General features: G+C 54.9%; 3 protein-coding genes across 3 annotated transcripts; all 3 read right to left on the bottom strand.

Annotated features, from left to right (window-relative positions):
- Window positions 1-296: 296 nt before the first annotated feature.
- JKF63_01869 (uncharacterized protein) lies at window positions 297-830 on the bottom strand (the record flags this gene model as incomplete). Its single annotated transcript, XM_067897913.1, has 1 exon — window positions 297-830. The coding sequence occupies one exon, from the start codon at window positions 828-830 to the stop codon at window positions 297-299; it is 534 nt and encodes a 177-aa protein (XP_067754070.1).
- Window positions 831-5,451: 4,621 nt separating this feature from the next.
- Window positions 5,452-6,510, bottom strand: JKF63_01867 (uncharacterized protein; the record flags this gene model as incomplete). The annotated part of the gene is made up of 1 exon (XM_067897912.1): window positions 5,452-6,510. The coding sequence occupies one exon, from the start codon at window positions 6,508-6,510 to the stop codon at window positions 5,452-5,454; it is 1,059 nt and encodes a 352-aa protein (XP_067754069.1).
- Window positions 6,511-9,436: 2,926 nt separating this feature from the next.
- On the bottom strand, window positions 9,437-12,241 carry JKF63_01866 (uncharacterized protein; the record flags this gene model as incomplete). The annotated part of the gene is made up of 1 exon (XM_067897911.1): window positions 9,437-12,241. The coding sequence occupies one exon, from the start codon at window positions 12,239-12,241 to the stop codon at window positions 9,437-9,439; it is 2,805 nt and encodes a 934-aa protein (XP_067754068.1).
- Between the last annotated feature and the right edge of the window lie 235 nt (window positions 12,242-12,476).

Raw genomic sequence — 12,476 nt, 5'->3', positions numbered from 1 at the left:
AAACCAACGCAGAGACACGACCATCCCTGTAGTACTTCGTGTGTGTGTCTGTGTGTGTGCACACGTCTCTCTGTGTGAGGCTTCCCTCTAAACAGATGCAAACCTCCTCCCCCTCCCCCTCCCCCTCCCCCTAAAAAAAAAACACCTACACGTGCGCGCACACGCACATGAAGACAGAAACCGAGGAAAAGAAAGATGCGGTGGCGCATGAGGCAGCCTTATCCAACAAAGGGTCAAGACAGAGGGGAAAACCTCCCCAGGTACACACCATGGCTCTGCCCCCCCCCCCTATGCTCTCACTCCGTCACCTTGTAGAACTGATCGTCGGGGACGTACCAGCCCACTATTGGGTATTTGGAATTGAACTTCTCCACGTACTCCTCCAACACATCCAACTCTTCTTCCGTGCAGTTCACCCAATACTGGTTCAGATACTTCCCGGTCAAGTCTGCCTTGGCTAGGGCACGCGAAGCCTCCGTGCCAGCAAACACATGGTAGTGCTGCCCTGGGCCATAATAATGCGGGGCCACCTCGTACACCTTCATCTTTACACTCATAAAAATGCGCTCATTCTTGACACCGTCGTACTGGGAAAGCTGTTCGCGGGTGTAACCCTTTTTCACAATGCTCGAAACAGGACGGATGCCCCCGCGAGGCGCTTCGCCGGCTAAGGAAGACGTGCGCTTGGACAATGCGACGCCGATCTTGTGCCCAAACAAGCTTAGTTTTTTTATGCAACCCGTCCTGCTAAGGTAAAATACAGACACCGTTGCCGCTGCCGCAGCGGCAACGGCGACCACGACGGCCCGCTGCTTACTGTCAAAGGACATGATGGTACAGAGCACACACGGTGAAAAGTAACGTCCCTGTTAGCTCTTATGTTTACCTTCTGGTTTGGTTGTTTGTTGAAGTTTACTTGAGAGTGTTATCCTCTGCGAGAGTCGAGTACGCACGGATACGCGTACCACGCAGTGCGTGCAGTTTTCTGTTGCTGTTCACACAGTCGTCGAGATTCGCCGCTTGCAGCAAAACATGTGCTAGACGCCAGCAAGAACAAACCAACAAAAACGATGGGATGAGGCCCTCAAAAAAAAAGGGGGGGGCGCGGTCCACTGATAATAGCGAGAGAATTAGTGAAGGGGAGAGAGGAAGAGGTGAAGGAAAGAAAAAAAAGAAATATCTGCAGTGCGGCAACAAAATGCAAGTGGGGAATTATATATATCAGCACTGTGTGTGTGTGTGTATATATCCCCGTGCCTGTCCCGTATGTCTAGAGAAACTGCCTTGGTGGTAAGTAAAGTTGATCTTGGGTGATGGTGGAGGTGGTGGTGATCGTCGCCGTCGTCGTGGAGGAGTGAAAGAAGCGAAGGCCGTTGCTATAAGGATAAGAGAGTTATATACAGCTCTTGGAATTGGGCAAAGTCAAACATCTCACAGATAGGATGTAGGTCGCAAGGAAAGGGGGAAAGGCGGGAAGGAATGAGAAGAAAATAACGGTACTCGAGAATAAAGGGGGCGCACGCATCGCCCACCCCCCCGCCCCACCCCTCCTTCCCTCACCCACAGGAGGTTCTGGACGTCGACATCTTGCTGGGGAGCAAGTGCATCCGACGGTAACGAATAGCGAAAACCCAGCCATCGAAAAACAAGAGAGAGAGAGAAGCACAGATTAGGCGGACACCATAATCGATAAACGACGTCGCCCCCCCCATGAGTCGAAACCAAGTTTCAAGATCCCCCTGCCGTGTTCTCTGTCGAGAAAGCACTCTCGCTGCTTCGCCAAGAGGTCAGGCAGATGTGCGTACAAAAAAAGTATAGGAGAACACAACGGAACACAATAAAACGTCTCTCCATTGTGAGACAAGAGAAGTCCTTTACATGGGAAAATGGTACATAGAAAATGCCGCTCGAGCACTGGTAGAAAATCCAAGAACGACGACCACAAAAAAAAGAGCGCAAGGAGTATGTGAAGGCCTTTTTTTCGTTGGCGGGGAGAGGGGGGGGAGCGACAGGTCCTCCTTGTAGGGGTGTACCTCGCGTCCGCACACCTTCTGAAATACCCACACTTCTTCCTTTCTTCTTCACGACAGTACATCCACTAGTCGCCAGCAGTGGTTTCAAAGGGTGGCAATAACCAGCAGCGACACCGTACCAGTGCAGTCTTCCCACGCACGCCTTTCACACTCGACCGTAAAAGACAAGTAGGTCGCCAAGTAATAATAATAATGTGTGACGCACCCGTTCACACAAAAACACGTTTTTACCGTACGTTTTAGGGAGGAGGCATTAGTACACAGGCTGCAGGCAAGGATTGTCGCAGGGGTTGTCATTCAACGGGATGCTCTGAAAATCATTGTGCAACATCGCCACCTTGGCGCCCTCGCGAATGCGCACTGTAGCGTCCGTGGCAAAGTAGTTTTGCCGCAGCAGGACGGAGTTCGCTCCACCCTGGCAATCGAGCCCGTAGTGCGCGGATGCCTCAACGTAGCTTCGGCGAATGGAGACAAGCCTCGCCGACCTATCCAGAAATAGCGCCGCGTTGGCAAAATGATGAAACGAACTGCCGTCCAGAGACGTGTCGCACGCCTCCTGCGTGAGCTGCTTGGCGGTCTTCGGGGGTACCTTATTGTGAGAGATGTAGGCGCTATAGCTGCCCTTGACGTAGACACCGATGCCAAGGCAGAGAAAGTCACAGCCGTGCATCAGCAGCTTGGCGCAGTCTGTTAGAATCCCTACGGCCCCAGCGCGGTGAGCGAGGGCATCACGCGCGGCCTCTTGCAATCCGCCACTGAGCACCACAGGACACGACAACGCGCTGGTACCCTTGTCGTCTGTCCTGTGTGCGTTCGCTGCGCCTGCCATGGCGTGCCTTCCTCCTTGACCGGCATCGACGTCGTCACCGTCGTCGTCACCGTCGTCGTTGTCACCGGCGTTCACCTCTGATGAGCTGGTGGCGCCGGTGATCTGAGGTGACACGCTGGGTAACCCCGCCGCCCACAGGACGTCCTGTGTCACGCCGGTGAAAAGGCACTTGCGCACCTCGACCTGCGCACTCGGTAGCGCGTAGATCCCGCAGCGTGGCGGCACTTCAAAACTACACCGAGTGCATTGCACCTGACAATACTGGCTGACGAGGAGAAGCGGGCGATTGGACATACCCTCGTCAGGGCTGCCGACGAAGCGGCAGTTTTGGAACTCGACATGGGCGCGGCATACCTCAACAGGGCCGGTAAATGTGATGTGGCGGAACACCACATGCGCCCAGCGGCTTGGGTGAGCAAAGGTCATGAGGTAGTCGGCCTCCTCTTTGGCGCGCCGCACCGCCTCCTCTGTCTCTTTCATGTATTGGGCCTCCAACTCTGCCTTCTTCCTGTCTAGCTCTTCCACTTGCTCTGGAGTGAGCTTGGGCTTTTTCTTCTTGTTTTTAGCGGAGGCTTTCTTTTTCCGCGCCGCAGACTTCGTTGTTGCATTCCCTGCATCGCCACCGGCAGCGGGAGGATCCAGCATCACCGCATCCAGGTCGGGCTTCGGCGGAAGCTTTGGAGGTACGACAATGTTGGGGGCCACACCCTCAATAGAGCAGCGACCGCGAATCACAACATCACGTGCCGCGTAAGCGGCTCCAACAGAGACGGCTTGCGTGTACATTTTATTATCCAAGGCATCTGCATAAGGATTCGGCGGCGTCTCGGCTGGTTCAGGCGCTGGCGACTGCTCACTAGGATCAGCAGCCTCGGCTCGAGTCACAGATGCTGGCGCCCAGGTTTTTACCAGCGACTGAGCCTGCGCGCACTGATGACGGGAAACACCCTCGACAAACAACTGATCGGCCACCTCGATGACAGACGGCGCTTGGGCTCCCTCGCACTCAATGTCGTTGTCGACATCTTCCGTCGGAAGGACAAGTATGTTAGTGCGCGGCAGCGACGCTGCAAGAGCTCCGTCGGCGCCCGTGTTAGCTGCGATCACCGATTTACTCACATCGCTCACAGACTCAATAGTGCTGTACGAGGACCAGCCTCCAACGAACACGGTGCTTGTTCCGTTCTTGAACGTCGAAGGGTCTGGCAGCACCTCCTTTTTGGAGGACTTCTTCTTCTTTGTAGGCATCGAGGATGAGGAGGAGGAGGAGGAGAGGGGAGAGAGGGGAGAGGGGAGGGGGGGGAAGTAGTGTGAAAGAGAACGAGAACAGTTCAGCGTTCGGTGGCTCACTGACACACACTTACCTCCTCAGTCTCAGAGGCGGACGGGGGACTGGTGACGAAAAAAGGCAGAAAGGTAGAGAGGAGGGCGATGTGACTGGCGGCCTGAACAGCTCGGTAGCTTTGCGAGTAGGTGCGGGCGCGCGTATGTGTGAGTGTGTGTGTGTGTGTGTGTTTGAAAAAAAGTACAGGTATGGTATAGGGGGTGTGAAGAGCAAAGTTGTGCACGCTCAAAAAAAAAGTGCAAAAAGAAGAGCGGCGCAAGAAGCGAGAGATGGGAGGGAGGGAGGGAGGGAGGGAGGGGGGGGCGGTTGCGTGCGCCACGCACAGAAGCCTAAAGACACTCGTCGAGAGGAAGGAGGAATGAAAAAGCATACATAGCACACATTCTCCTCCGCTAGACAAACACTTCAAGGGCGCGTTCATGTACGACTCCCGTCTTCGCCAAGTGCGCGTCGCACATTTGGAGCCACGGATGTAGTGGTGATGCGCTCCCCAAAAGCAAAGACCAGGGGAGGCTTTCCGCTCGTGTGAGGCGGTGGAGGAACCGGTTTTTTTTTTGTGGGGGGAGAGGGAGGAGGGGGGGGGGGGGACGAGAGGAAGGGGGGACGAGGAGGAGGAGGAAAGGAAACCACCTCTCCTTACTCCCGCCCTTCCAAGTCCCAAGAGGCTCCTGTGTTGGCTGCATTTGAAAAAATGTTCGGTGAGTACGTAGTGGCGTACAAGGGGGCACATCACACGAGAACATCAAGAATTAGCGTGCCGAAGCCAGAAAAAATATCCTGCCATGGTCCTTCATCTCAGGAGAAAACTCCGTCGCGGTAACTGCAGCGATTTCGCTCCCTCCTTATGCTGTTGTTAGCGAGTGTCCACACCTCCCTGTTGTAACTCCCCTTTCCCTCCGTGTCCTCGCATCGTTCACGGGGAAAGTCACGTCTCACCCATCTCGTGACGGGCGAACGTGCTGTTCTTCATTTTTGTGTGTGTGTGTGCGTGTGTGTCATTGTTTTGCTTGCGTAATCGAGAAAGAAATTTACAGCGGCAGCAGACAAACAACAGAATTGAAACCTCGACAATAATGCCCCCTCCCCCCTGGAGCATGCGCCGTCTCCCTTACACACGCACACAAAGGCAGGCAAAAAAAAAGCCACGTGTGTCTTCGTCAGTGAACAAGATGCCTCCTTCCTTCGTAACAGAAAATTCGTTTGAGCCTCCTACTTCTCACATCACGAGCACATCCAGCCCTGCTCTACCGCGCATGGCCATAACATACCCAGAGTGGCGGTCGCCGCGTCTCACCGGCTGGCAGAGGAAACTCAGTTGCGAATGGGTGTCCGCTCTCCGTCGCAGGCCTCGCCAGGGCCACATCCGTCAGCTTTGTCTCAATCACAGCCCTGGCGTTCTTCACTGTCATCCACGAGCACTGACAACAATAAGCGGCCGCCCGCAAACTTCTAGACAGGACAGCGCGCGACGTCTTGGCGCTGCTCTCTCCCCCGACCGGCGTCGAGCTAGCCAAGCGACACCAGTCTGGATAATAGTTGCGCAATGTCAAGTACAAGTTCACTTCACCATCCACATCCCACTGGGCATCCTGCAGCCGCACCACCATGTAGTTGCATTGGCGACACAAAATATGCGGACAGCCACCGTCGCCAGTGTAGTCGCCATGATGGTCCAGAGACCCATTGCCGAGTTCCACCACTGCGGCGTGAAAAGCGCCCTTCTGTAGCATCACTTGAGCATGTGGGGGCTTCGCATTCGCCTGCTCATTCTCTGCGATGGCGCGCAGCTGCCGAAGAGTGGGATGGGCGACACCATTGGGGAGGGGTGCGCCAAGGTTCGTAAGATAGCATCGTGGGGCACACGCGTAGGAGCCCTCCGAGCTTGTGAGAGACGGGAACGGGACAGGGAAAAGCACCGGCTTCAAGACGCCTATCGAAGACCCTGCGTTCGTCACACCCACCACCTGCTGTTCAGTTTGCTGCTGCTGCGCCGCGACACGCCCCACGTCGACGTCAGCGTCACTATCGTCGTCGAAGGAGTGCCCACCAGACCTGGAAGTTGGAGCCACCACGCCTACAGAGGTACAGGGCTGCGCAGGGGAGGAGGAAAAAGCAGTGGAGAAGTGACGCCCCTGTGAAGCGTGCATCTTAGCGCGAGGTCCCTCATCCGTTTGTTGATCCCCGTCGCTCTCATCATCCCACTCCGATCGACGGCAAGAGGGCCTGGAAGTTGAGATGGTCTGACCTCCGTTGTTCTTATTTGCAGGGAAGAGCTCGTCAATTAAACTGTCCAGCTCTGACATGGTGGCTGAGGTTAGAGACCGGGCAAGAAAGTGCGGTGGTTCGATTCGTATCCAACGCGTCTGTGCGACCCAAGTGTGAGCCTTCCCTATGCCCGTGTGTGTGTGTGTGTGTGTCTGGGGAAGGGGTGCTGCAGGCGTTTGTTTCTACTGCAAGGGTCAAATAGAGCAGGCGGTAGATGCTCGACCGAAGCCGCCCAGCAAGTTGCAGAGGAGGTGGGGAAGGGACTGGGAGTCAAGTCGAAGGGGGCAAAGGAGGATTCAGTGGTACCTGGACGCGAGATGGTGAATAGGACGGGGGCAAAGAGCACAACCTCCACAAGCACGCGAAAGGCGAAGGAAGATTTGATTGCAAGAAGAAACGATCGGGTGGCCCGTTGGTCGCTTTGACCGTCTTACGAACTGCCTCCCCCAATCGTGTCCTGGCCAACGATGTTTAAAGAAATGCCATATGCACACCGCTTGAACAACTTCACTGCTATTTGTAACGCCTTTGGGAGTGAACGAGGAGACTGACAGCAGCAAGCCACCAGGAGACGCTCACCTGTCAGTAGCTACCTCACAGGAAAAGCGATTCTCATTAACAAACGGAAACGTTGGGGGAGGGACCGAACAGGCTGCCCTCAGCATGCGTCGGTGCGTGTGCTACACCAATCAGAAGAAAAAAAAGAGCGTGTATAGAAGTACTCATCCTTGTATGGGTCCCCTTTCTCTTTTTTCTTGTGGGGGTGGGTGTAAGGGGACCAGAGAAAAAAAGATCAAAAAGAAACACATGGGGGCTGAAAGAGGCAGACAAGGAGAATGATGAGGCGAACACGCACAGAAAAGACCCGAAAAACAAAAACGGGAACAGGAGATAAAAAAAGTGGGAGGAGGGGACGGGGCGGAAAGGGTCAAGGCAACCAAAATATAGACAAATATAGAAGAGCGAGCAAACACCCACAAAATACGAGACGGCGCGGAGGTTTCGAAACCGCACGCCTCTCCAACGTAAACACAACCACAAAAAAAAGTCATGGGATATTTCAAACGCAGGCATGGCCGCACAAAACGTACAACAGCAGCAGAATTAAGAAGAGGAAGAAAAAAAAAAGGGGAGTGATCATTCGAATCGACGCATGCTGTGAGAGATGTGCAACGGTAGCGAAAGGCCCTCCCCTCCTTCCCCTCTTCCCCTTTTCATCCGACAGGAAAGTCAAAAGGCTGAAAATAAAGAGCAACTAAACTTGAGCAAAAAAAAACCAAAAAAAAAAGAAGGGGAAGAGAATATGCTCAGTAGAAGTTTTCTTTTTTTTTCCAGGGCCGCGCAGCTGAAAACAGATACGAACACCGATGGAGGGAGGAGAGAAGAGAGAAGGGCACATGCCATAAAGCACACACACACACACAATGGCATTCGACGCGCATATAAAGGCGCTCTTTTTTCAAAGAGTAAACCCATCAGCGGTCAATAAAGTGATACACCACAATCATTACAAAACGGAACGAAGAGGAGATCCACCAAAGCAACTCAAGGGGAAAGAAGAGAACGGAGGGTGTGGCGCGGGAAAGCGGCATGAAGTGGGTGGAGGGCCTCGGGTGAAAAAGGGGGGAGAAGAAGCGCACAACGATCTGAAACACGCACAAGTTGAACAAGAGGGGGAGGGAGAGCCAAAACCAGCTTGGGGCTTCCGATCCCCTCTCCGCACCTCTTCCGGGGCACCGCATCGCTGAAGGCGACACACGACGCGCCTCATTTGGACTGCTTAGCAGCGACTTGGAGGCGTGCGCAGGCCTCGTGTGCTCATCGCGACTCTGTCAAAATGGGACATGTTGCTCTCCTTCTCACCAACGCCCTAAAGTCTATCGACGGTGAGTGTAACCGTCTTTCTACATAACGTGGGACCCCTCACAATGTGAAGATGAGAGACACCGTTCTCCACTTCACGAAAACAAACAAACACAGCCACCCGCACTCTCATCAACGATACCGCTCTGTGCAACAGCCTTGTCTATTCCCGCACTGCAAGTGGCGCAGACCAGCATTACCAACGTAATAAATGTACAGCATTGAGACACTCGTCCCACCAGACACACGTACACTGAGACGTAAACTGCCACCCACATAATCAAATGTAGCATCAGGCTCCAGCCACAAAAAAAAAACAGCATATTCACAGATGTGGACGCTGGGATGAAAAACAGAAAAGAAGGCAACAAAAAAAACAGCTTGCCAAACGGCAACGAAAGAAGTATCCCAGAGATTCGTTTTTTTTTTTTTGGGGGGGGGGGGTAGACGGAGAGAGGACAGCGCAGAAGCGTGCGCACACAAACTCGAGACAAAAGAGCGCAAAATATAGCAGAGGTGTCTGAAAGCGCAACAGAGTATTGGCATAAAAGACGTGGAACAGGCGACGCGAAAAGAAAAAAAGATTTGCCACGATACATATGCGTGTCTACCCAATGTGAAAGGAGCTGAGAAGAGGACAGGAATCAGGGCAGACGGAAAGACACCTTGGAATGTGGACACAAAAAGTAGACAAAGACAGACACACGCACACAGACACACACAGACACACCTTCCCGGTCGCCCACTTTAGTGCCTTTGGCTAAAACACTTGCACACACCCCATATCCTCCTCCCCTCTTTGATTCCACTTTTGTCGAGGTTACTATCATAGATACCGCCGCTCCGCAGCGGAGCGATGCAGCACAACAACACCTTCCCTCCATGCGACACGCATGCACGGTACGGTAAACAAAAAAATATGAAAAAAACAACGAAACTATTGTGAGCTTCACACTTTTCGTGCACCCTCCCGCCGGCAAAGAAAAAAAGAACATCGCACAAGCACAAAGAAGAAGTCCGAGCCGTACAGCGGGGGTGAGGGGAGGGAAAGGGGGTTAGTAATTATACAACGAGACCTTGAAATCAGTGAAACCATCGAGACTACATGACAATACATTCGCAGTTCGACTTTTTGTGCAACAACTTGCCCCCCTTACCTTGAGGCGCCACTCCTTGCTCGTCGCCCATGTAGGTAGAGTCAAGATCGGCAGGGTTGACAACGATGCGTTGCTGTGGTCGGACGGCCCTCCTATTGCTACTCTCTGGCTCGTCGCTATGGGCATCGCACTGTTGCTGGTTGGTGCAACGCTGCTTCTCGTTGTGATCTTCCAAAACCGCCCTCCGGTGCGTAGAGCTGTTGGGCTGGGGTACAGGGACTGCTAGCGGCGCAGTGGACACCAAGTTGCCATGGTGGTTGGAAACGGGGTTTGGATCAGCGTTGAAATAAGGCGGGGGCGCCTCATTATACCTGCACACTCCACTATGATTTTCGCGCGGCGAGTATTCATTAGGTTCGAACTCATCCGAGCTCGCTGGTGCGCCGGGTGTCGCGCTGCCTTCAACCGCGAATCCCGCTGTAGTGCCAGGAATGTCCACACTCCCAGCTCGCGGATGCGGCCACTCACATTGTATGGAAGCATCCCCGCCAAACGCTGTATTGCCTAGTAAACTATCCTGACATGCCCCGCTGTAGCCAATGTCCACCTCGCTCACACGTAGTGTGCCGCTGTTATGCAGATGCGGAGCTTCGGCCGGGTGTCCGTGCACGGCAACACCATTCCCTGGTATGCGGTTGCTGGCACCTCCGGTACCAGCGAACACGCCTTGCTGCTCCGCGCCAGGGTGCATGGGCGTAGGCGCACCTCGTGGATCCTTTTCAAGAGCATCGGGCTGCGGTGCGGCCCGGCGGGGTGGCGGCTGTGGCGCCCTGCCACTGGCGTCGACGCTATTACCGTGCCGATTTACGACGACATTGTTTGGCGGGTTCCCATCGCGATGGTGAGCCGAGGAGTCCTGCACAGCTCTAACGCCCGCGTCCAGCACGGGTGCGCCGTCGGCGTCTAAACTGGAGTTCACCAGCGAGGAGTCCAGCTCCCATTCTACCGCCTTGTTTGGGGGGTAACCGCGACGCTCCAGAGCCCGATGCATTAAGGTGAGGAGCAGGTCGTAGTCCGGTTCGTCCTCGTAGCGAAGTGTCTGCAAATGGGCTAAGAAAGGCTGAAACTCACGTGGCAAGTTGCGCACCAGATGTGGGCTAATGGACTCCTCCTTGCATCGACCAATGTCATCCTTTTCCTTATACTTGCGCCACGGCAATGTACCGGTAGCAAACTCTACAAGCATGAACAGTAAGCTCCAGATGTCGTCTACACGGCCCAGTTCATGGTGGTGGTGCGAGGCGACAGAGGCGTACCGGCTCGTCCCGCGGAAGCCGGCGTTATCACGTGGTGGTCGAATTTCCCCGTTCGAGCGGCGAAAACGGCGGGCGAGGCCGAAGTCAATCAAATAACACGTGGTGTGCTCTGAGGTGCCGGGCAGTCCCGTGACAAAGTTCGAGGGCTTGATGTCGCGGTGCACCAATCCAAGATCGTGGACCCCGCGAATCGCCGTTAGACACGAAATGCCGGCTTTGAGCGTTGTGTAAATGTTGAACGTGCCATGCCGGCTATGACGACGCAACTCGGCGAGGTTCGGGCCTAACTTTTCCATCACCAGGTAGTTCATCCCACTCGTGCAGCCGCTACCAATGTACCGCACTACCTGGGCGCAGGGCTGCACCTTCTTCAGAGCAAGCGCTTCTAGCCGCAGCACATTTTTGTTTTCCTGCTCCACTTTGATACACACCTCGTTGCGCTCCTCCAGTGGAGGCAAATCCTCAAGCATCGCCAAGTTTTCTGGGGACACCGTAAGACTACCCTCCTCCGCGACGGGGCCGGGCACCTCTATGGCCGTGAACGTCTCGCCGAAGGATCCGGCGCCGATGCGATTGATTATAATCCATCGACGCAAACGCATGCCCACCTGAATCTTCGTCTGGGCAAGTTTGGGGCCTGCCGCTGGCGCTGGTTTCTCATTTCGATTGTTGTTGCCGGCACCTTCACCCCCGGCGCTACCCTCCTCTGCGCGGTGGTGGCTGCGGCCTTTGTTCCTGACCATCCCTTTACTGGGGCTGCCTTCAGCACGTACGTGTGAGTCGTCTACGGCGCCTGCTGCAGAGTCTGGTTTGCCATAGTGTGCCGCATCACACCAGCCCTCTTGACGCTGCTGAGTCGAGGTAAGAGTAGCCATGTGCCTTGGCGACAGCCTTTCTCTTCCACGGACCGCTGCTACTGGCTCCAAGGACAGCTGCTGCGCGCGAAGTGAGTCTACAGCGCAGGCGTCAAAGCCCCTGGTTATGCCCTGAGTCGTTAGTAGGTTTGAGAGAGGGAGGTTGTTATTTGTTGCACTGGTCGTTGCGGATGTGTTTATCCACGGCCCTAGTGCGGTTTTCGATACCCCGACAACCACCTGAGGTGACCGGGTGGCGACCTTCCCGGGTGACCGGGACCGCACGGAACAACTGTGTGCGGTGCGGCTCTGCAGCCTCGTCTCGTGCCTTTGATACGAAAGGCGGGATCCGACGGACGAGCGACTCTGATTCAGAGACGAGCGACCGCTCGAGTCGGGCACCCTGTCCAGGTATCCCGGAGCACCGGGTGCCCCCAAATCTCTCTGGGGATGCCTGTGACGGTGCGGCTGCGCGATGCCAAGAGCGCTGTCCCCTTGGTGATGCGAGCCTGTTGTGTGAGAGGATGCTGCACCGCGGTACTCCTGCCGTAGACGATCGTTCAGGTGACGAATCTCCTCACTGGAGACGATGCTGGTGAAGTTCTGGAGAACAGCGTTGCTGCCAATATCCACTTGCATAACCGTGCGGTCGAGTAGTGGGTGACCACTCGTGTTGTTGTTTCTCTCCCCCCTCCCAGTAGATGTGGAGTTGCAAAAAATATATATACCACCTCTCGCTTCACCTCACAGATAAAGAAAGAAAGCGCAAAACGTCAACGCGAGAACACGGCAACTAAAGCGACGGCTGGGGGTGCGGCGGCGGCGCGTGCACACGCGCGAAAACGCACACGGAGAAGACGAGAAGGAAAAAATA

The sequence above is a fragment of the Porcisia hertigi genome, chromosome 34 (assembly GCF_017918235.1).
Source record: "Porcisia hertigi strain C119 chromosome 34, whole genome shotgun sequence".
Classification (NCBI taxonomy): domain Eukaryota; phylum Euglenozoa; class Kinetoplastea; order Trypanosomatida; family Trypanosomatidae; genus Porcisia; species Porcisia hertigi.
This window is presented reverse-complemented; position numbering and strand designations above follow the sequence as displayed.